The sequence below is a fragment of the Bacillus rossius genome, chromosome 7, assembly GCF_032445375.1.
Source record: "Bacillus rossius redtenbacheri isolate Brsri chromosome 7, Brsri_v3, whole genome shotgun sequence".
NCBI lineage: Eukaryota > Metazoa > Arthropoda > Insecta > Phasmatodea > Bacillidae > Bacillus > Bacillus rossius.
Window position 1 is genome coordinate 54787151 of NC_086335.1, and position 26109 is coordinate 54813259.

General features: G+C 35.5%; 2 protein-coding genes across 2 annotated transcripts in view; both read right to left on the reverse strand.

Annotated features, from left to right (window-relative positions):
* LOC134534048 (dynein axonemal heavy chain 7-like) overlaps nucleotides 1-1584 on the reverse strand; it is a 110343-nt gene extending 108759 nt beyond the window's left edge. Inside the window, 2 exon segments of the mRNA XM_063372013.1 lie at nucleotides 43-147; nucleotides 1463-1584. Coding sequence (XP_063228083.1) covers nucleotides 43-147; nucleotides 1463-1506 — 149 coding nt within the window. The 5' untranslated portion in view covers nucleotides 1507-1584.
* Nucleotides 1463-22091, reverse strand: LOC134534047 (dynein axonemal heavy chain 12-like). Its single transcript, XM_063372012.1, has 10 exons — nucleotides 21908-22091; nucleotides 19560-19791; nucleotides 19382-19445; nucleotides 16340-16522; nucleotides 14527-14635; nucleotides 11931-12097; nucleotides 10690-10842; nucleotides 9626-9821; nucleotides 8579-8743; nucleotides 1463-2613 (listed from the first exon to the last, which is right to left on the reverse strand). The coding sequence occupies exons 3-10, from the start codon at nucleotides 19438-19440 to the stop codon at nucleotides 2317-2319; spliced, it is 1329 nt and encodes a 442-aa protein (XP_063228082.1). The 5' UTR covers nucleotides 19441-19445; nucleotides 19560-19791; nucleotides 21908-22091; the 3' UTR covers nucleotides 1463-2316.
* Between the last annotated feature and the right edge of the window lie 4018 nt (nucleotides 22092-26109).

A 26109-nucleotide genomic window follows, 5' to 3' on the forward strand; every position in this document is an offset into this window, starting at 1 on the left:
TTAACAGAGTTATAACTGAGCAGACTAAATGGAACCACTTACCTGTCATTTTCTTTGCGATGCTTCCGTACTAAGTAGTTAAGTATATCAGCGATGTAAGAATTTCCCAGTTCTTTTAAGTTGCGTATAACATCATTCTGGCATATTCTACAAAAAATTAACAGATTTAAATTACTAAGCATAATAATACACAGATTGGAACATTTTTTGGACTGGAAACTTCTTTTATAATTACCACAACTCTAATACCATATTTACCTGCAGAAGAGTCGCCTCTGTGTATGGGTTACAGCTATAAACTAGGTCATAAAAATACAAATTTTTTCAATATAATATAAATAAAACTAAGGGTCGCCCTTAAATATGAGTCGCACCACATATCTGTCTACAATAGAGTACAAGTGACATCTTTTTTTTCCATGTCTCAGCTTATTGGTGGGTATAAAACACGGCACTGGTGTTAACGCTTGATCCTCTTTTTGTCTGTTTTCTGTGCTGCTTTATTACTGTGTAGAAGGGAGTGAGGCCAGCCCACATTTCTCCGCCTCTCCCCTGCTGATTTACGACCCCTCCTATTAACAAAAGACAGGTGTATCCCTTCCCCAGCTATGGTATTTTTTTTAAACCAGTCCTCTTCCAGAATACAAACAAAAAGGCAGCAAGCTACCCTTTCTTGTAAGTTTTGTTTATAAAAACTAGCACGCATGCACAAATCTCAAAGCAAAAAACAACTATGTTGGGTTTCAGTTGCGTCTTAAAAACCTGTGTAAATAGACAAGTGGCGATTGTGCCAGTTCACGGACATTTATAAGCATGAGGAAGAGAGGGAGGGAGAACCGTCACTACCGCTACATGGCCATACGCTCTCATAGAAGGCACGCACACACAAACTCGCTGGTTTATTTTTAGATTTCCCCTCCAGCCGAATGCCAGCCCAGCAAGTCGAGTCACTCACTGACGCCAGCTGTGAATGGGGGACTGGCGCATCAGCTGGGCAGGCATAGCAGAATGGTGCCATTCACGTTGCTTTTCATGCACTGCTCAGATATTTTAACTAAACAATTAATTTATACTTACTAATAAATTACTTATTAAAAACCAACACAGGAGAGTTATTTACACACATACTCAAGACACAACGCAATAATAAATATTTTATTTTTATTTTTACCCTAAATAAATTCACATAAGAATTGCACTACACTTTTTTAAACTAAAAATCAGCATAAAATATGAACCCACATGCTGGTAAATATGGTACATAAAATACCACCCCTTTGTTATTAATTTAACTACAGTTAAAAACAGATATTTTTTTTTTAAATTTTAAAATTGAATGCTAATCAAACACTATTATATATTTTAATAAAATACAAAAAAAATTAACATAGTAAAAAATCTGTTACTTTATTTTTTAACGTAAAATTAAGTTTATGACTAGTAATCCAAAAAACTAACTCACCGGCCAACAAAGAAATATTCATTTGTCACCAAGCAAGAGATCATGGTTAAATATTTTTTGAAGTACTTCACTTTTTCACAGCATTTGTCAAATGATGGCTCAGAATTAAAGAATTCTTTCATTACTTGTGCCTGCGATTCATCAAACAACGGAGAAAATTTCTTATCTGAAACATGAAAACTGCACCTTTTAAAGGATCACGTATTTCTACATCACGTAGGGACATAGCCAGGAAGGAGGGCTGCGAGGAATGGATACTTTCCTTCCAGGATTTAAAACAAACCCAGCAAAGACAAAATAAGAAAATTACAGCAACTTAGCTACATAAGGGGTAGTGGGCTACAATGATGTATTTCCTCCCCATTATAGTCCGACTTGCCTCATGCAAAGGAGCTGCAGGTATTCTGTTTCCAAGTATAATCTAGGTTTAATGCCAGTTTGCACACATGTTACTGGAACCATGTCTCTCATACAAAATTGGCATTCGTGATTAATTTAATTAAATACATTATTATATATTTTAATGACTTGTTTTAATGAAATCATTGAAAAATTGATATAACAACAATGTACAAAAAAACAATGAAATAAAAACCAAATATAAAATGTTAAATTTTATTTTCTTAAGCAAAATCATTACTTTAATTTCTATGTGTAAACGTTGGCGTTCTAAAAGACTACTATTCCAAGATTTTCGCGTGAAAATCTATTTTCTTTTAAATTTCAATAAAAAGAAAACATGAAAAAAAATATAATAGTTATACCGAACCCCCCTGCTTTGCAAGATCCAGACTACGGCCCTGTATAACGTAAAGAACAACTTGAAACACGGACAACGGCGACAAAGCGAGCTCTCAGATACACACGCACAGACACTTGACGTGCAGTTGAAATGAGGAATCAGTACGCCGCACTAGCATAACGAGTGTTGGTCCAGCGCGCTCGCAACCCGTTCGTGCGGGGCTACGGGACTCACTGAGAGAGGCGACGTAGTCGAAGACGGGCTGGAACAGCAGGTCCAGACTGGCGTCCAGAGCACGGTGTGCCTTCTCCAGGTAGTGAGGGCACAGCTCTACCTTGAGCAGCGCTTTGTCCGAGACCACGCTCACCCAGGTCTCCAGCGCTGGGAGGTTCTGGGCCAGTCCCGCGATCTGCAGCATCCAGCAGTCAGGACCCGCCTAAGGTGACCACACGGCCGAGTCTCCGAACAGCGTGCACAGCTCCGGGTGTTGACACGCCATTTTACAAACCGTTCGATTCTGAATAGCATTCAAGAGCCATTGCACTTGCCTATGCAATTTTCATGGCTTCATCTTTAAACTGTATTTTTTGAACAGCTATAAAGGTTAAAATGGGTGGTTTCATGGACTTTATAGTTTATACAGTATAACACTGTTATAACATTCCTGTTTATAACACCACATTTTTAAAGTCCCAAAATTTTCCCCACAAGAACAATGTATTTATATCCTGTATACAACGTTTCACGTATAGTGTAATTCCTGTTTATGTTTCCTTTATAAATTTCCGTAACTGCAAAACAAAGTTTATAAAACCTAACTATTTCCAATATTTATACCATCTGTGAAGTTAGACATGTTAAAAGGTTTACTTTATACTTTACATGCATTTTTGTGTACAATCACTGCTGTAACATAGATATAGATTTTCAAATAGGATTGTATGATAAAAAAAAATGTAAGTGTGCCAGAACACTAGCGCTACATGTTAGTGCTAGCTAACGCTGTGTATTCAATAGATCAAAGGTACATAACGTTCACAGTTACGTGTCTGTTGGCACCCTTGTCTTGAAGGGAAAAAATATTACAAATCCTTCCATTCCTTGCCATTAAAGTGTGTTTTCAGATATGTGTACGCAGCCCTACAATATTTTAGTTTACGAACTATTTCGCAATGACAAGAATAAAAAAAGAATTGCTTTCTATTGCTGATAAAGAGTTTAATTTATTTCATGTCATTATAACAAATCGTGAATTGTTGTGGCAGTGTATTAAAAGACAAATAACATGGAATTACGACGAAGATGAAAAATTTTTGGCTTGGTTAAGCAAATCCGAGCATAAAGTGTGTCCATTGCTCGTTTTAAATTTTAGTTTGTTTATACAGCTTGATGACATCTAGTCCTAAAACCCAGGGAGAAGATTTGAAGAATCCCCTCCTTGTCCAGGAATCGAACCTTGCCTCCTTGGCCCGCCTAGCCACTAGACCAAGAGGGCAGGCTCATTATGTATAATAAGCAAGATTAAATATACTAAGAAATAAATCTACTATTCACAGGAATGTATAGATTTTTACATTGGTGGCCTTTTTAGAGATGATTTACATATGAATTAAGTTGATAAGATTTATTTCATGCAGAGACACATGGTAATTCAAAATGTTACACTATTGTTACACTACGATTTAATACACATCTTGGTCTTTACATCCACTCATAGATAACTGCCTCCCTCGTCGTCTGTACCAGAAGTACCAACTCAATAGAAAAACATAACATTTCTCAAACAGTTTAACACTCCCCCTCAAGTTAAACATTTTAATGACAGTTGACAGAAAAATTTTAACTTGACACAATATAAACCCTTCAACAGAAAAATTTTAATTTCAAAGCTTCTCTAAAGTATATAAACTTGTTCAGTCCCAAAGCCTTTGTGAAAATGTCACCTACATTTTCTTCTGTGTTTACATACTTAAGGGTGAGCATTTTCTTTGTAATAACATCCTTTAGAAAATGCATCTTGATGTCAATATGTCTTGACCTCTTGCTATTCTCGAAACTTACAGCCATGTTAATCGCACTCTGATTGTCTGTGTATAAGGTGGGTATCACGGTATTGTTCTCGAAATCTTGGAGCACACCTTGAAGATAGAGAAGATCAGCAGTTGTTGTTGCACATGACACGTATTCGGCTTCTGCTGTTGATAGTGCTACTGCTGACTGTTTCTGTGATGACCAAAGAATAGGATTTTGTCCATGAAAAATTACTGAACCGCTGGTGCTCTTACGATCTGTTGTGTCTCCTCCCCAATCTGCATCAGAGTAGGCACACAAGGTTTTGTCCGAACTTGTTTCAAAAGTCAGACACACTTCACTAGTTTTCTTCAGGTATCGCAGTACTCTTTTACCAGCAGTCCACAGTTGGTTTGTTGGTTTATGTAAATGTCTGCTCAAAAATGATGTGGCGTAGGCTATATCTGGTCGGCTTACAGTAGCCACATACATGAGCGAACCTACAAGTTCTCTGAATGGCAGTTGAGCATTTACAGGTTCTTTTGTGTCAATCTGGAGATTATTTTCCATTGGAGTATTTGCCCCTTTGCAGTCCTGCATCTTAAATCTCTCCAACATTTTGCCAATAAGTCTTGTTTGTGAAATCTTCATTTGATTCCCATTCCTTATTATATTGGTTCCCAGGAAGTCCTTTGGTTCCCCCAGATCTTTAGCATTGAACTCTGTTTGTAAAGACTGTTTTAATTTGATGCACTCGACTGATTTTCCTGTAATTAACATGTCGTCAACCCAAACAATTAACCACACATTTTCACCTTTGTACAAGCAGAAATCACAGTTTGATCGTTGCATCCCAACAGTTTCCATAAAGTTATGGAATCTTTCATTCCATTTTCGTGGAGCTGACTTGAGACCATAAAGGCTCCTGACAAGTTTCAATACTTTCCCTGGCTTATTTATCACACCTTCTGGTGTTTTGATGTATACATCCGAGTCTAAGATGCCGTTGAGAAACGCGGTAGGTATGTCAAGTTGATGAATTTCCCACATGTTTGAAAGAGCAACTGACAGGAATAGTCTTACTGTAGGCAGTCTAGCCACAGGGGCATAAACATTGTAAGATGATTTTTCCTGAAACCCCTTTGCCACAAGTCTCGCCTTCTTCGTACCATCTTGCTTTGTTTTAAACACCCATTTTGTGTCTATGGCCTTTTCTCCTGGAGGTAGGGTGACTGATGTCCAGGTTTCATGTTCTTCCAGAGCTTGAATTTCATTTTTAATTGCCTCTTCCCAACCTTCGCCTATCTTGATTGCCTCGGCATAGTCCACTGGTTCACCAGCACATAGGCAGTAGGCAATGTGAAGTTCATAGTCATTGAGTCTACTTGGTTGAACAATTTTCCTTTTTGTTTTTCTCGATATTTGGTTTCCTTGGTTTTTGAATCCATGAAAATCTTCTTCGCTATCACTTGTTCCGACATTCACATCACTGTTATCTGGCTGAATTTCTTCAAAGCGTGAAAGACTATGCTCTTCTGTTGCCCCTTCTATGGGCAGAGGGTTTTCTTCAGTCACAGATGAATCTTTGTTGAAAAACACATCATCCTCATCAAACACAACATCTCTGGACTGTACAATTTTGTCTTCTTCTGGATCCCAAAGCCTGTAACCCCCTCCACAATAGCCCACAAGCCTCATGCACTTACTTTTAGGATTCAGCTTATTCATCCTGGGTAAGGTCACTACCCAGGATTTTGAGCCAAAAACTTTCAGTTTTTCCATGTTCCTTTCTCCATACCAGTAATCTGCAGGTACTTTGCCCTTCGGCAGAGACATGGTGGGACATCTGTTTAGTTCATAAGTTGAAGCAAGTAGTGCATCTTTCCACATATGTTTAGGTAGGCCTGTTTCTACAAGTTTTACTCTTGTTTTGTTCAGTAAGGTTTGGTTCATTCTTTCAGACACTGGATTTTGTTGAGGAGTATATGGCATAGTGTATTCTAGTATGATACCTTTACCCTTGCAGTAGTTCTTGAAACTATTACACACATACTCCCCCCCATTATCACATCGTATTCGTTTGGTTTTGAGCCCAAACTGAGTTTTAATCAACCTTACAAAATCAATAACATTCTGTGATGCTTCATCTTTGGATTTCAAGATCTTAACAATAGTAAAGTGTGAATAATCATCAATTAGTGTCTGAAAATATTTTTCCCTATCCTTAGTTGGTGGATTTATCGGACCACATATGTCTGAATGAATAAGATCTCCAATGTTATCTGATGACTTATCATGAGCAGGAAATTTAAGTCTATTCATTTTCCCTTGTATACAAACACTGCATTTGTCTTCGCTATATGGAAGAGCTATAATTTTAAGTCCATTTCTGCCCAAATGACCAAGCCTTCTGTGCCATAGATTATTGTTGACATGGAGGTTACAACTTTCATTTTCAAACTCAAAACTAGCTACAAATAGGTTTCCTTGCAACTCACATTCTATTGGGAAATTGCTATTGGTTACTATAGTTGCACGACTCTGTGTGAAAATTACTGTGTTTCCTTTAGAATTGAGTTTTGAGACAGACAGTAAATTGTGAGACAATCCCTCGACAATGAGAGCATGTATGGTTACAGTTCTATCCGCATATTTGAGACGTATAATGCCTTTGCTGTTACTTGTTAGGGTGGAACCATTTGCTACTTTTATGGTTACTGGATACTTAAGAAATTCAACTTGTATCATGTGCTTTTTAAGTGAATCTTGAACCAAGTGTTCTGTGGCACCAGAATCTACAATGAAGTTTATTTTCCCTGTTGCGCTTATGTTTACTTCAGAAGAGAGAGCAACGAAAGAAATTTCAGATTCAACATTATTTACATATGCTTGATGTGATACTAATTTACTGTCAGTGGGCTTACCTTGATGTTCTTGATCACCATACCTGGGCCTGCCTTGACCGTAACCCCTTTTGCTGAACCATCCTCTTCCTCGTCCTCTTTCAGGGGTTGTATTTTTGCTAGGGCAATTTGAAATGAAATGCCCTAAGCCATTGCAACCAAAACATCGCCTATTGGTACGTTCTCTTGCGCTGAACGAGCATTCACTATCACTTATCACTACGTTTGTATTCTTCATCTTGAGTTCTGCATCCAGAAGTCTACTCTTGACAAACTCTACAGTCAAGTTATCGGTGATGGTTTCCAGCGCTGTTACAGTTGTTTCGTAAGGAGACGGCATGGTCAATAAAAGATGACACACTTTGTCACTCTCGTCCATTTTGCTACCCGTTTCTTCTAGTTCACGTATCAAACGGTCAAACTGTTGAAAATGTTCCTCTAATTCAGTTCCGTCTTTGCACTTTAAACTCAATAACTTTCTTCTCACGTACAGTTTTGATAAAATCGTCTTCCTTTCAAAAATGTTTTTCAAACACTTCATCATTTCATAGGCGGACTTTGCATCTTTAACATACTCGATATGTCGGTCAGTTAGACACTGTACTATAATTGACCGAGCTTTTGCATCCTTCACATGTAATGCCTTTTCATCTTGTGGTGTTAGTTCTTTACACTTTTCCGTTATTTCGTCTTCCAGCACTTCCTTACACTGTTTTTCGTCCAATAAACATTCCACTCTGAATTTCCAATTTGAGAAATTTGTCGCAGATAACTGAGGAAGATTGTTGTGCAATGCAGCCATCTTGTCTTCTTCTGCGGCGACTTACCGTTTCCAAGACATTTGTAGTTTTAAATATATCTCCCTACATGTGCCATAGCGAATTTTTTTTTTTTTTTTCTCCCACTTTCACGGGCTGGGCCCATAACCTGATAAGATTTATTTCATGCAGAGACACATGGTAATTCAAAATGTTACACTATTGTTACACTACGATTTAATACACATCTTGGTCTTTACATCCACTCATAGATAACTGCCTCCCTCGTCGTCTGTACCAGAAGTACCAACTCAATAGAAAAACATAACATTTCTCAAACAGTTTAACAGATCAGTCTTAACCACCTTGTTTTTTAATTCTGAAGCTTATAAAGAGACCATATCATGTAGTAAAGAATAACAGATACTTAACTCCAAAACAAAATGGAGTTTTAAGTGCATACAGGATCAATCCAAAATATAAATTTCTCTCTCTCATTCTACCCAACTATGCTGCATATAGACAATAATGGCATGAGAACCATCATGTAAGACAAACTGTCATATTAAGACAAGTATCATTTTTAAGCTCCTAAAAATGCATAAAATTCTCGTGTTGTACACCAGATAAAAAGTGTTTTATAGGCTGCAGTGCTTTTCAAATTGTGACAGCATGGTTATGAAAAATATTGTTCACAACTTACTGTATTCAGAACATTGTGGAAGCACTGATAAATCTCACTCTTTGAAGGAAACAGCTCTATACCAGTGTCTTCTAGAAGGAGGTCTATCTTCAGTAATGGAACCGTATGATGGTCCGACATCACCTCCAAAACCTTTCCTATTGTCCTCGTCATGGCTGCTGTTATCTGAATGAAAGACAGAGGAAAAATAATTGCATCATTCGTTGACATCTGTCTTGGAGACACTAGAGATGAGACGAGCATACCCGAAGGACAATGCGTCTCAGAAACAAACAAAATCTCACACGTCAATTGGAGGTGTAGGTAGTGTATTTAGTCGTCGGTTGTCGCATCTCGACTGCTTCCCACGTGGGCTGTATCAGACACAGGATACAGCACATGCGAAAAGGAGCAAGTTGGCCTCTACTTTGCAACAAGTGCTGAATTGTAAAAGAGCAGGTTGGAAAAATAATTGGATGTCTACAAATACCTGTTAAACCATATTGAAGACTTTTTTTAATAATCTATTTTTAACATTTTCTTTCAACTTTTTATTTCATAGGGACTTTTGTTACAAATAAAAATAATATTTAAACATTATAAAAAATAGATTTACTATCCACAGGAATGTGCCCATTTTTATGTTCCCAAGATAAAATCCACATGAATTAAGAGGATAGTCTCCAAGTATTAATATGCAATTATTATCTGAAGAGAGGCTTCTGGAGATAATAGTTTAGTGACTTCCAGCAAGGGTAATGTTTATTTTGAGACTTTTTTGTGACTTGCATGACCAGTTCTTAAGTTTTGTTATTTTTTCATGACTTTCATTACCCGGATACACCTTGAATAATTATGACTTAAGATTTTATCTACACATTTCTAATCCTACACATGTTGCTAGCCTTCTACTTATTTTCACAAAGAATAAGATAAGAAGCAAAAAGGAAGGTAGCTGAATTAACACTGATGAGAACTGATGAAGCTTAGATATTTGTTTTTCAACCATTTCAAATAACTGAAAACAACTATAACCCCCAAAATAATGAAGAGAGTCCAGTTTCTCACCATGCTAGCCATGACGTGGGATGCACAGTTCAGGAAAGAAACCCACAGCTGTGAAGGTACTGATGACAAGCCCTTTTTGGATGGCAGCATCTTGCATATCTTGGGATACCAATGATTGGTAATCAACGCCTCGGACTTCTTAAGATCGGCCGATATTGCATTCCTCAGCTTCAGCAAGTCAACTAGTCCCAAATCTCTATAAAAATTATACCAGCAAATCTTAACAAAAATAGATACTTGACTTCTTCTATGCATTTTAGCATGTGAATTTATTTTTTTTTTTTTCAAAAGATAAACCATCACATACCATCATATACACTGGACAGAAAAAGAGAGGAACATCCTAAGCAGCTAGGTACTGTGTTCCTGCACTTAATTTGAAACAAGCAAAAAAATATAATTCATAACTGTTAATATATGTTACTATAAATAATGATTTATTTTCACATAGTGAAAAATATAAACAAATAAGTTTTAAATTATTTTAGACCTACATCATATTTAACTATAGATCACTACTGCTCAGTGTACATTCTTTTTAAGGCCCCCCTGCCCTCCTCTTGAAGTTTCTTCAAACATAATGCAATTGCCTTACTTATTCACTTTGCACTGTTTATTAAAGAATTTTTTTGCAGATCCTCTTTTGATTACCATGAAAAATAATTCATATTTTTCTTTCAAAATTTTAATATTTCAACAAAAATTTTAACTATAGTAATAGTAGCTGACATAACCTAACAAAACTTTCACTTTAGTATTATTTATCTAATTTTCCAGAACTCACTACACTACACATTTACTTTTTCTTTCAATATGTCTTTGTTATATGAGAATTTTTTTTTTTTAACGGGAATCTATTTCTTACTATTCAAATTCAATATTCATATTCAAGAATAATTTTATATTCATATTTGTATTCAATTCGAACTAAAAAAGTGATATTCGTACAGGCCTGATTATGATGAAAGTATTGGTGTCGAACTGAAGCAACCACTCAAAATACTGATGTTTCCTCAGCATTCCTGAAAGAAATTTTAAGGATACTCTCGCAAACGACTTTTAACCTGTACTGGCGGTAATCGTTGAGCTGCTGCGGAATGAGCAGGTACGACTTATCCAGGATGACTCTGAGTATTGGGTGCGTTAGAAACAACCTCTTCTTGAAGTAGCTTCTGTGGCGCAGGTACACGTTATATCTGTCAGTTCGACCACGACCCCTGCCAAAGAAAACAAGCAAACCAGTAGTCACAAAAAATATCTAATGGATGCAACAAACTAAACTAAACTCATCACAGCTTCAGCAAATTCCAGCACCACAGACAAATACTGGAAAACACCATGCCACTCAGTGAATATTTAACAGCTTGTTTTGATCTTTTCATACATGTAAGATGGGGTGGGGGGAAAAAGAAAAAGAGGGCAAACTCACACAAAAACCCTATTTGTAGCCCCAACACTAAACAGTTTATTTGCCAAAAAAAATTATGTTAGTACATTTCAGTTGAAACAGGTTAGTTTGAAGAAATATCACAACACTTTCTCCATCCAAATTTCAGCTCTAAAAAGATGGATAGTTCGCAGATAATAAGTAAATTAAATTCACATATATATCCAATCAGCAAATCATGATTCATGTTGGCTATAAAAGCAGTACCTATACAAAAAATCTGTCTGCATCTTAGGTTATGGTTAAAAAATTAAAATAACTTTATAAATCCCTACCAGCTTGACTGTGTACAACAGGAAATAAAGAAAAGTTTTTTTCTTTCTGAATGTTTGTTTCAAAAGTACTTAGTTAAGGGCTCCACCTACCTGAGCACACATATGGTGTGTAGAGATTTAAAAAAAACACGAAATTTAAAAACTGCTCAAGATTTCCGAATGGTGCCTGTTTACGAAAAGCATTTAAGAATTCTCTGAGGGCGAATGAGTACCTAGTTCTGTTTCCATATTTAACTTTTAAACTGCTTTTATTAGAAGAGTGAAAATGGCTAAAGCATGTGTTTTCCGAATAATATTTAGACATGAAACACCTGATTGAGATTATTGGAAGCACTAAAGAGACAAGCACTACACGTTTATCTTCACTTCTACCCATATAGTGTTATGGCCACCAGTGAAAACTCGTAGTTGTTCTAAGCACACCAAGAAGACGGCGCGCCAGTTTAGAGCCTTGCGCTTGGAGGCGATACCACACTAGAAGCACCAGTGAGCACCACCTCACTAACACAAATAAACCCCTGAGTAGGCAAGTCCCTTAAACAGGCCCCTCAACTGCAGTTGAAACATTTGTCGATGCCCTCACCAAGGGCGCTGCGCGGCCGGGAAGACGGCCAGTTGCACCTTGCCCGACGCAAGCTGCATCATCCGGACCCCAAAGTCGTGGAGGGTCGCCTCATAGTCAGCTCTCACTTGCTGCAGCAGCGAGTCTACCTTCGCGGCGTACTTTTTGGCAAGCCGAGGTGGCACGAGCTGAACATAACAAACATGATGCCATGCCCACTGTTACACCAAACTGTAAATTAGTATATTAAAACAGAATCATCACCTTCCACCTGAGCAGAGTCAGACAGACAAAAAAACCTGAGAGCAGCTGGGATTGTGCTTACTAATTATGTACATTAATTACATAATTTAGCTGTCATAAAACCAGAAACACTACACAGACAGGCTCAGATAATGAACCACAATACAGATAACAGGTATTCAAAGATTTTGCTAAGTAATGTGGTTTTTTACTCTTTACACATCACCCGCAGCACAAAATTTAATGGTCAACTAGAGGCTGCAGTCAAGAATGTCAAGGATGTAAATCAATAGACGATCAGTAGACTCCTACCGTGAACTGTCATACAGAAGAAAAAAAGCTATGTCCGATTTCAAATACCGTCCTGCTAAACTATTTGATAACTGCTCAAGATATTTGAGCTGAGTCTGTTTACAAAAAGCATTAAATGTGTTGAGGGCGAATGAGTAGTTCTGTTTCCGATTTTCGTTTTTAAACTGTATTTATAGGAGAGTGAAAATAGCTTAAACACATGTATTCAGAATAATGTTTAGAGATGAAGTGCCTGGTATAGATTCTTGAAAGAACTTAAGGGTCTTACATATAACTTTATTTTCATTTTCTGCCATCTAATGTCATGGTTACTGCTCAAATTTCATATTTGTCCTATGCACAATGAGAAGACTGCATGCTAGTTCAGAGCCTTGTGCTTAAGAGGCATTACTGCACTATAAAACACCAGTGAGCATTGCTCTAATACAGATGAATACATGTGCCCCTTAAACACTCTGAAGGTGGGAGGAGGGGTAAAAAAAAACACACATAAATTTTTTCTCTTTCCAATGCGCCATTTCTGACGTTAGCCCTGTCCTTGTTTTGGTGTGCTGTTGCCAGATCTACATCTTTGAGCAAAAAGATTATGGACACAACTTTGTAATGACTGTACTGAAATTGATTTCAAATGTATCTGAAACATTGAATAAGTAAAAATTTGGACTAAGAATTTTATAAATAAAGTTTTATGTAGTATTTCTTCAAGAGCACCATCTGATAGTATTATTACTTATTTCTTTTGAGTTGTAATTGAAAGTTGTCACCTAGTTTCAATTGTGTTCTTTTTCAACATTTATTTTATATTATTTAAAATTAAAAATTCTTGCTCTTTTAAGCATAAAATATAATTTGATGGAATGACTTGTTATTAATGGACACACTGCTACAAATAGTTAGACCTATGAAATAATAATTGGTGTTTAGCATTTAATTTTTTTTTGTCAGAAATGACTACAACTGTGATAATACTGTCGATAGACACTAATTTATCTTTGTAAAAAAAAAATAACAAAGATTACAATTTAAAAAAGTATATATTTACATTTATTATAGTTAAAGATGGTAAACAAAATAAAATTTTTAATGTTAACAAGCTGTGGTCGCTTTTTACTCTGTACTGCAATCTAAGCGTGAGACAGACTACAGAACACAAACACCGCAGACATATTCTAACTACACCGCATCAATGATAGCTGCACTGCCAACTTACCTGCAGAATTTCATTAGTGTCACATGGCATGATTACGCACAGATGCTCAAAGGAATGGGACCCCAGATACAGAGAGGGTGGCTTTGAACCACATGGATACTAAGAGTCTACAAGTATTAAAAAAATATTCAATATTCATAATTTTACAATCAATATTCATGAGTAATTTATATCGATTCAACACTTCAAATTGATTTTTTTTTATTATTTGTTACCAATAGATAGGCCTACACCATGTCGGGCACATTCACAAAAAAAAATTATAGAAAAAAAATAACATGTATGATGCTAAGATGATTTATTGAGAAATTTAGATTTGTACTACAACATTGTTCAAACTTTTATATTTTACAAATAATCAATCATTGTGATTTAAAATTGATAAAAGTATTCTATTATATGTATGTAATCAGATCAACGAAAGAACTTTCAAAACTTAAAATTCACTGTTAAAGAAAATGCATTGCCAAGAATTTTTTTTTTTTTAATTTTTTTTTCATTTCCCTTATTTACACTTCTTCTCTAATGGTTCCATGTATATTGCTCTCTTTTTTTTTTTTTGTTTTACTGTATTTTCGACTTTTGTGAAGTGTGAAAAATAAATTTCACTGTTTGTTAAAATCCAATTAGAAAAATATTTGATATTCGTTAATATTTTGATATTCGTTCCGAAATTTCATTTGAATTGGGGGGGGGGGGAAGGGGGGGGGGGGGAAGGGACAGTATTTGCAGAAGCCTAATGGATACAGAATTTATTTTAAGGCATGCTGAGCTGAAGGGATCCAACCCGAGACGACGCTCGCCACAGGAGCGCGACGCGTGAACTATTGCGGCCACCTAGAGTCCTGTTACCTGCAGGATCTCCTGCTCCCAAGAGGACTGCATGGGAGGCGGCAGCACCAGCTCTGCTGGTCGGTGGAGCAGCCTCGTGCTGTACTCCTGGGGTCTGGGACGGGGTTTACTGGAAAAACACACACACATGACAGCCGTCCACTTTTTTTACACCGTAAAACTGAGTCCACGTGCATGGGTGTTTTCTTATTGTCTGTCCTGTACAAAAGTTATCATTGTTTTATGGCAGGTGTATTGTTGTAAATGTTAGGAAAACTCAATTGTTCAATAACTTCCCCGCCTTTCTTGGCATAGGATTACTGTTCATCTAAAAAACATTTTTAATAATAAACTTGTTATTTCTCAGTTTGTAAATCAGTGTGTTTCAGTTTGGTTGCAATAAGCTTTCAATCGTTTAGCTCTCATATCAATTTATGCAATTATGAAATGACTAAACATCAACTAATACAATGTTTTGGTTTAATCCATGTAAACATGACTGAATTTTACCTAATATTATAATTGATATCTTAAAAAAAAAACATTAAATGTAGTTACAGTTATCAATAAAATAATTAAATAGGGTAATGTAACTTATACAAAGTATCACAGTCCATTACAGCATCAAATTTTTATTCCAGTAACCACGCACATATCTTACCTTCAAATTGAAGAAATGAGGTTTTTATTTTATATAATCCTGCCATTAAAACAAATGTTTTTTTTATTAAAGTAGTAATTGTTGAACCAAAAAAAAAGTCAGTAAATATGAGAACTGCCACAGAACTAACGTATTGTGGCTAAGATCATGAAAACGTTAGAGATGCACATCAGACTCGCATGGTAAGAGAGATCTCCGCCAGAGCAGAAGAATGAGAATATCTTTCCTTTTTAAGCTCCTTGATTTGTCTATTCTGACGCTAGTGTGTGGATAAAGCCAAAAACTGTGCAGACAAAATATGCCATAACACCATAAGCCCTACACATCATCCAGGCCAAACATCAGCAGAGGCTGGCGTACAGTGCGGTATGGACTTACGCTACGCTGGAGCCAGAATGTCAGAGAGTACGAGATGCTACGATACTGTCGTAAACACAAAAGAAGCTCTAACGATTGCAAACAACTAAACTAAACTGAAATATCACAATCAGAATTTAATTTGCAGTACATGTGCTTATTTACTTCGACTGTGTCATGGTTCGTATCTTCTTGCGAAAAAAAAAAATTAAGAAGTTTTTAAGGAACACTTTACCACTGTCATGAGGTATAAAACCATTTTTAATGTCAGAAAATGCCTCAAGAAAAAAATATTAAATAGATAGTCAAAGCCCAAAAAATAATTTTGTTGGTTAGATCAATTCTTACAGATATGCCGATTTTGTCTAGAATTATCTCTGGAACACATATCTAACCCAAGCGTAGTGTCCATCCCAAATTTATAGCCCTAACGTTTAATCTGATTACTAATTATATTTACTTTATAAGTTCAAAGTAAGGCGGTAAAACACACACACATTTTTAGTTTAAATGAGAAATGCTAATCACGAAAAACAAATTAAAAAAATTTTTTACATATAAAAACTACTCACGTGGCTCGAAATTTTCAAATTTTACTGCACATTCGTTGATGAATAGGAAACAAAAAAAAAAAACATTAAAATACCAGCATCTATCAATTATTTGCACACTGTCAGTCTTTTTTTTTTTTAAGCATTATTAGTGAAATTTAATGACTTTCAAGAGTCTTTATTCAATTAAAAGAAAAAGATTAAGGCCATTTAAAGATATAAGGGAGGCGTATGAACCCCGTGTGTATTACGAGTGCCGACTCACCGAGATTTGTCCGCGATGTAGCAGGTGAGCTTCGCCCGTGCGAGAGCCAGCGCGGGGCTGCGACGGCAGGAGCCACTGCGGTGCAGGTTGATGTCCGGTAGTGGCGGGAGATCCCGCAGGCGTGCCTTGCGAAGCACTTCCTGCAGCAGCTTCTTACCTTCTTCGCTCTGCTCCCGCCGGCGCCTGAGCAACACAACAAGGTGGGGCAAGCGCTGATACAGTGAACAGGATGTCCCAGAAAACACAGAATATTTTTTAAAAAAAAAGTTAACCCTCACACCCCAAAAAGTTTCCTTTTAATGAAATATGAACACTTGCAAAATTTTAGCACATTTTTATAATATCATGCCAGAACTGTCAATGTTAATGGCCCTCAAAGCTCCGATAAATATTTTATTTTGACAAAGGAATTACATTTTTGCAATTAATTTACATCTCAAATATAAAATAGGTAGATTTTTTTTTAAAAAATCCTCTTCTCACTCAGCCTATGTACTTACATGCAAACGAACTGCAACCTATTAGGGGAGGTATCTCTCCCATTTCAATGAAAGAAGGGGATTCTCAAAATCTGGTCATAAATCCAATAAATGATACAAAATATGAAATGTGTATGATATTAAAAAGTTAAAGCAGTTATCATTTTACACATTTTGCTATTCTACTAAAAAAAAAAAAATAACAGGTAGTAAGTACCCTATCTGAGATATTCAAGACATACATTGGCAAGGAAATTATTATTAATAAATGATGGTTTAATGTACCATCAACATCGAAGTATTTATAGAAAATGAGGAGTGGTGAGATGACAATGAAGCACTGATGGAATCGATGGGTTTGGGAAATGGAAAGACCCCAAAAAAACTCAAGGGCCCACTGCAATGTTCGCTACATTTCCTCGATTGAAAAACATCCGGGTTTTTACTCTGCCAGGAGTGAGAGATGAGTGATCAGACCACTTAATCGCCATGGTCTCCTTTGCTTGGCCAAGGAAAATAATTCTGCAGAATGGCAAACACTTAAGTTGGAAGGTCATTCAAAATAGGGTGTTGGGATGTATCTAGTAAACTAATGAATTCTGCCGCCTTAACTCAGAGACAAACCTGTCGTCAAGTATAAAATTATAATGGGGGACGTAGGAAGGAACAGAGTTAAGTGTCCCTGGTAATGTATGTGAAGTGGAATGTAAAATACAAAAATAAAACATTACAACTATGACAATGTAATCATAATCTACATTCAATTATGACTATAATAAAACTTGTAGTATCAGCACTTAATATTTATAACCAATTACAAAATTACAAAAGTGCAGTGAAAGGTCTTTCATTATGCATTCTATGGTTCGGCACAAATTTTAATCCAAGAGCAATCACGTAAATATTTTTTGGGTGGATTCCGGCTGTCGATGTTGGCACCCGGTCACATTACTGTACGGCCGGTGTTTTTAGTTTTCTCAGCATTATCATTACTGTTGGTTTTCATTTCAGTACAGTGTTTCACATTTTATAGCAAGTTAAATTTTATATTTCAAATTTTCACATTTTAAATTCCTGTTAACACTATATTGACGCCCGATTATCTGGCATATTCGTTAATCCCGTTATGGCCATGGTAACTGAGCCCATTTGCCAAGTGCAGATATTCAATGGACCTAAGAGAAACATCTGTTCCCCTACTTTTATGAGGAATAAAGTGCATATTTATTTAGATTCTGAATCTGTTATTCCAAAACATTATTTCATTAACGTTACAAATTTTCATACAAACACACTAAATTTTAGATACAAATGACTTCACTCTGCTCCGCGATCCATTGTCTGCTGTTTGCTTCCTACGCTGAAGCTAAGAGATAGGCTATCTTAGCGTTTTCTGCTCGTACCAGAAGCCAGCGCGGCAGGACTGGGAAATCAAACAACTGCTTCGCTTTCCATGCAAAAACAATGAACATGAGTTTATTATGAATTAATCTGTTGTCGAAGAATTGTGTGTTGTTTAAACAGCATCTTTAACAACTAATTCCGGCAAAACATCTTTTAGATTCTCAAAACGTGAAATGAATTGTTGAAATACACACTCATCCTTTGGCAGGTCTAGGCCGTGAGGATTATACGCAGCAAGGGAACCGAGAGCTCACTTCGCTTCGTCCAGCCATCCAAGCAAAAAAGGGGGCAGTTAGGATGGAGGGGAGCAGGAGGGAGAAAGAGAGATGTATCTGGACAAAGACAGACACATTAGGCACGACAGTGCAGCTGCAGCCCAACTCCAGACATGCCGTGTACATTTCCTCATGCAAATCGAAAGGCGGGAATTCCAAAAGACAGATAGTAAGATTTTTCAGCTCTCACGAATAACAAATAATCTAAACTATTTTGACTGCCATGTCTAATTTTAAGTAATGAATGGGGACATTGATTTAGTATGGGTTTAGTGTATTATTACAAGATTTCTGTACAACTGTACTTTTGTAGATTCATGTTTATTGTAATTTAAGATTATTAAAAAAAATTATAATGATTTAACTAATATTTAAGTAGTATTTGATTATTTTGCTAATAAAAAATAATAAGATTTCTGTATAACTGTACTTTTGTAGATTCATGTTTATTGTAATTTAAGATTATTAAAAATATTATAATGATTTAACTAATATTTAAGTAGTGTTTTCTTATTTTGCTAATAAAAATTTTTTTGGTACTTACTCAAAATGTTGGCTCCCCCACCCTGACAACCACCCTTTATCCCTGCCAATTACAATTTTGTAGTTTTTTTTTCAACACAGCTTATTAGTCCCTCTTTACAAACAGTATACTCGTGTCCAACATAGTTAAATACTCACCTAATATTAAATATAATTTAATATACTTTATTGAGATGAAATTTAACTTCTTACAACATAAATAGTTATAAATTAGGTAGATAACAAAAATACATGGTACTTGTTTACATAGTATTTTTAGAATCATGCATGAACAATAGACTGAAATCATATTAATCAAAATCCATAAATTTATAGAAAGTGATCTTCAAAATAATTCATACCTAATCAACTTCAGCCTTGGATAACCACTCTGATCGAATGAAATCATTTGTTGATCCATTATTTCTGAAAAACATAAAATATTTTACAATAATCTGAGCCCAATCAATTATATGTTAAAAATAAAAAGCTCTACAAAGCTTATGTGATAGCTAAACAAAATAAGAACAACCATCATACCTTGAAAATATATTTTTAATGAATATACAGGTAGGTACTTTCTGTGAAACAATAATCACTGCTCAAGTACACATATTTGATACTTCTACATTATGCCATGATTGTTTCTTTGTAATTAGCAGCTGTCTGCAAGAGAACCCACTGCTTTATTTATTATTTGACCGGTTCAGTCAGGACGTCTTGCCCTCCGCACTGAACGGCTGTGATTGGTGTGCTGACAGTAGACATGAAACTGCAATAAAATCAACCAAACACATTACACTGAAAATTTATAACACACAGCTGATCTCAAATTCTTTTCATAAAAAATGCATGGCCCTACTAATATGCTACAGACCTGCGCTTGAAATTCTTTATTATATGAAGTGAGTCTACACTAGGTAAAGCAAAATTTAAAATTACATAAAAACAGGGGCGAAGCCAGGGGGGGGGGGTTAGGGGTTCAACCCCCCCCCCCCCCCCTTAGCACCAAATCTTTAATTAATTTCTTATTCATCTCTCAAACAAATTTCATATTACAATTAATAAAAATGTTACCATTACAATATTTAAATTTAAGTACCGAAAACTACTAAAATAGCACTATTTTACACCTTAAAATCCAAATTTTTCCGGGGGAGGACCCCCAGACCCCCCACTTTAATACGGGGAGGGGCCATGCTCTTAACACCCCCATACACAAATCCTGGCTACGCCACTGCATAAAAATACATTACATATTTCTCTACTTAAGTAATGTAAAATTTACAATTGATGACTAAATTCATCATTAAAAAAACCATGAAAAAAAATCAACGAATATTGCATCTGCTCCAAGTTCATAATTGCACAGACCATTTAGCATACTTGATCTACATTAACAAAAAGGCAGGGGCGTAAGAACCGGGGGGGACCGGGGGAACGTGTCCCCCTGAACATTTTGGGTGGAGGGGACTGTCCCCCCCCAACTTTTTAGACTGTGATATTTTTATTTTATAATATTATTCTGCCCAACTTTATTTGTAATTTCTTCCCTCATCAAATTTTATCTTAAGGAAACAATAATAATTTTAACATCGATGTATCCAATGGTTAGATACAAAAACTGCTTAAAAAATGCTATTTTGCACTTTTAAAATCAAAATTTTCCTGTGGAGGACCCCCGGACCCCCCGTCTTAGTAAGAGGGGAATGGGTTTACATGACATCAAAATCATTATTTGTCCCCCCCAACATTACGAACACAGCTACACCAATGCAAAAAGGGATAGCTTCAGAATGAATGTGCCCAAGATTTATGAAATTTCTTTACACATATTTTCCTCATTTTTAGTTCCTTATGTTCAAAGGTCCCATCCCCAGTACCCAGACACATATATACCGTGTGCAGAGCTTCAGAAAAATAAATCACATGACTCAAATCACATTGTTCCCCAATGCACGACGAGAAGACTGTGTGCCAATCCACAGCCTAACGTTTAGAAGTGATACTATGCTATAAGCACCAGGTAATTACACTTATCACCCCACATCACAGACACAAATACATCCCTGGCTAGGCAGGCCCTTTAATAAATACATGGAATAAGAGAGAGCTGGAAAACAATCCTGTGGCTTGTTAAGTCAGAAATGTCAGTTTTCAAAGATTTTTGCTTATGTTTTTATTTTATTTATTTATTTCACTTTTTATAACTAAAATTTGTCATATTTACAATTTCAATCAAAATCTTAAAAACCTTCAAGTTTAAAAATTTTAATATTAAATTTAAATAAAAGTTTAAAGTACTTATAGAAAAATGGTAAATATAAATTTAGTAGGTATACCTATGTGTAGGATAGTCCATTTATCCACATGCACTAAAACTATAACACTTATGCATTATGCCCAGCTTCATGTATGTGTATCTAATAAATGAAATTAATGAAAATGTAAGTAGGTTAGGTACCTACCTAGACCTTCCTCACATTACTGTTATTTATTTTCTTCTTTTAGGAGTACCTACCTAATTTTAAGAATCAGTCATTCGAAAAAAAACATTCCTACAATAAAACAATGAATAATGACATGAGACATGGAACGCAGTAGATGTCCCTGTTCGAAGTAAGCTTACATAAGCTACCAATCAACATATTAAGAATCATCTTCATGTTACTCTCCAAGCACCATTATTAAAATAATATATTTTTTTTATAAGTTTACACTACGAAAACATTTCATAGAATGCACAGTGGAAATTCATTTTACGCCCAATCTAATAACCGAAACGTCATTCGGCTGAACAAGCGAAAATATGACACACACAACACATTGGTAAGTTAAAATTACATATAATATAATCTCCCAGACACGAGACAAAATTAACAGCGTACCTATTCCTCTTTCCACAACAAAGACTATATATTCCACAATTTCGATAATAAAGGATAAACTTGCATTCAGCATTTCAAACATGGGAATCCCGTAACGAGGGCAATAGTAGAAGACGAGTATGTGATTCCCCTACGTTCCCATCGTTGCTTAAGACCATATTAGTACACCAGATGAGGCTCTTGAACATTGTTTGATAGTTGAAATATATATTTTTTAGTGATTATAAATTAACTGTTGACAAGTATCGCAATATGTCGGCAGAGATATGTTAACCGTTTACGTAAAAAAAAATGGTCAGTTGCACCATCCAATCACAGAGGTGATCCAATGTTCCACGATCCAATTATCTTAAGGCCTGTCACACAGTCTGTCATATATTTGTATTTAACTATATTTGGAAATATTAAAATATATTTGGAGGGGTAGCATTGGACTGAAAATGGTTTCCAATTTTCTACATTAAATAAATTTGGACATATAACCTAAGATATGTTTTGATGATGTCACATCATCAATATTTATTTTTGGTCTGAGTTGTCTCAAACATATTATTTTTAATCTCATTTTGAAATTGAATAATACATTATTGTGCATGATTGAATTTTTGAATTTGTTAAGTTATTTGTGCATTTTACATTTTTTTAATTTTACATAATTTAAATGCACAATAATATTTGTTACATAATAAAATTAATGTTCCGTGATATCATTTATAGAAACATCATTTCCGTTTAACACATAAAATTATTTGGTATACGATATTCATATTAACATTATTTTAGTTATTTCACTTTTATAACCTATTTGATCGTTCACATATTCATGGCCATTTTAAAGATTCGTTGTAAAGGAAACGGACGTCATTTCCGTTTTCGCTAGGCACGATTTTGATTCGCTGTCTACATCCCTCCTTGTTCTTTGTATCCAACATACATTTTAGATCCCATCAAACAAAATATTTGTTTGAAACTCTGTCGTCAAACTTGACAAACAAATATTGCTGCGTTATGTTTGGTTTTAAATTAGCTACAATATAAATACTATAAAATAATAATGAAAATTGGTAGATTTAAGTTAGCTACATTTTAAATTGGTAATTCTTAACCAACCATTAAAATTATTTACAATTTGTTTTAATGTAGCTAACCTTACTTTCTGTCCACAATATTAAAAGTATTTTTAATGTAGCTAATTGAATCTAACCAACCATTTTCACGATGTATCACAAATTTATAATATTTTCATGAAACCTTAGCAATTTGGATTCTGTATTTTTAATTTTCAGAAATATGGATTTCCTTCATAAATTACCAATGTATTAATCAATCAGCACAAAACATCTACCTAACCAAACACCCTATAAATTGAATTTAAAATTAAAATCCCCGTCATGTTATTTTAAATAAACACAGAGAGAAAAAAAACTAGTTGAAAAAAAAACGAATATGCACAAACGCTTTCATGGAGTGGACTTTTGTGAATTTTAGTTTTCCCAAGTTTTCCCGAAGTTGAGCGAACTCGTCGCTCAAGGCCGGGCTACATTCGCAATAGCACGCAAACAGCACAGACGCACAGAAGTTCAACATACACTATTAGATGCCACATTGGCAAATAACACGCGCACAGAAAAATAGCACAGGATCGGCGCACAGAAAGTTCATAACTTTTAAATTTTAGGTTATTTTCTGTGCGCGACCCTGGTGGTAGCCAATCAGCAAACAGTTTAAGTACTACTCTAGTGGGCTTATAAAAGAACAATTGTCACGAAAATATTGGTGCTGTTGACTTGAGTGGTTTGTTATTGTTTTCAAACACACAATAACATAAAAATGGAAGGCACATTTGAAAGCTATTTGATAGTTCTAATAGAAATTTAAAATATTTTGTATGACAGGGGATCCGCAGGATACAAAAATGAAGCTAAATTAAATGCTTGGAAGTCTATGTATGAATGTGTTAAAGTAGCCGGATTTGATAATTGATAATTGATTGATTGATAATTGATAATATTTATTGTCATTAGACACAGGGTGCAATAGGCATTGTGATTGAAAATACATAATAATAATATATAAATACACATTTTTTAAGTTTAAAGAAAAAAATCTTAACAATAATATAACTTTACAGAAACTTAAGATCATTAAAATTTAAATTATTCCATTCGTCTAGTAAGTATAAAGGATTGGATATGAGCCATTGTTCTAAGATTTGTTTATACTTGTCAAAAGATACTGTCCTTGCACACAAGGGTAATCTATTAAAAAAACTTACACTTACATTTTCAAAACTCATATATGATTTACATAGTCGTTTATAACTGACATCAATTAAATATCTATTTCTGGTTTTATAGCTATGTAGGGGAGGACGGGGCAAGTTGACGAGCGGGGCAAGATGACGAATGACTTATTTCCACGTCATGGCACTAGATAGCACCACCTAACAGACACTACTAGCGCTCCACACTGGTGGGCACTAAAGAATCGCACAGTGAATCCGCTGCCACCATTTAGTTGTTTGTTAGATGATGTTCGTACATTTGGTCTGACGTATTGTAATTTTCAAGAACTTCGAAGTAATATCTCATGGACAAACAGGTAAGATATTTGGATATTCAATGCCACACATTATTACCTTAGACTATATACTTTTCTTAACCACTATATATTGTTAACCTTTTATTTTTTTTCCTAGCGAAAAAATCCAATACTAATAACATTGCTGATCGGGGCAAGTTGACTGGGGCAAGATGACGACTCGTCATCTTGCCCCAAGTGCTTTATACGGTTTTTGTGGTATCCACATACAACTCTTTTATAACTTTTGTTTGATTTTCTGAGCTTTATAATCTCATAAGCAAAATGCAAGTGTCATCACAAGCTCACCCATGAAAGCGATTCTGGTTCAGAGGAGAGCTCGGAGGATAGAACAAGAACGTTTGAAGCAACAAAGACAAGAGTCTAGAGAAGCCAAAAAAGGAACTGTTACTAAGAAACTGAAGCTCGATTCTCGAGAAAAATCCAAGAAGCTCCAACTTTCGACAGGCATGACTTCAGCTCAAATATCCGAAGTGCAGTGTCCAGTGTGTGATGAGATTTATGTCAATCCTCCATCAGAAGACTGGATCGAGTGTTGCAAATGCCACACATGGTGGCACGAGGACTGCTCGAACTTTGAAGGAGGAAAATTTGTGTGCGATTATTGTTTATAAAACACCAACTCTGAATTAGTTATGTAAGTTAACTATTAATTGTAATTTTCAACAAACCAAGCCTTTAATAACATGCCTTATATGTAAAAACGCATGTAACAATGTTAAATTAGTTAGTTTACAGTAGTTTGCATTCTAAGAATAAATATGTTTAAACTTGTGTCAAAAATGTCATCTTACCCCGTAGTCAAAGTCATCTTGCCCCGGTAACGGGGCAAGATGGCACATTTGCATTATATTTTTAAAAGGGCAGAATTTTTGAGATAATATAGAAATATAGATTTTTTTCATGTAGTTACACCACGACAAAAGACTATTCTAATAGTGTCTGGAAAGAAGGAAATCGTATTTCCAAAATTAAAATTATAAAAAATGGTGAACTCTTAACATCGCCAACTTGCCCCGTCCTCCCCTACATTATTTCTTAAAATTAAGTTTTTTTAATGCTTCCGGTATTCTTTTGTGTTGTGTTGTGCGTGAATGTAGCATTAAGCTCTGTGCTATATCTGTGCGTGTGTGCTATCTTTGTGCTGTTTGCGTGCTATTGTGAATGTAGCCCGGCCTTGTCACGCAGCTACAGTAAATAATCACAAACCACAAATGCAGTGATGCATGTTGAGAATGATAATATAAGTTTCCTAACCCCTTGTTGTTGAGGTAAGTTTTTCTTTATATTTTTTTTTCTAATCCCCTACCGAGATAAATTTATGTATCCGCCACTGGACATAACTGTGTCTTAATGAAGAATACCGCAAGAATACACTAGTAAAATGAAGCTGCGAAATTTTACGGTCTCGAGTTGTAATTCATAAAGTATTTTTCTACATGGAAGTATAAGCTACATGGTTCTCGGATAATGTATGGTTCAATAGGAAAATATTCAAATGATAAAATATTAACAATAATTTACATAATACTCACTTTGTTTAAGAAAGATGCTTTAGAAAGAAGAGCCGCTATGGTTTTACTGCCGAAATTTTGTCAAGT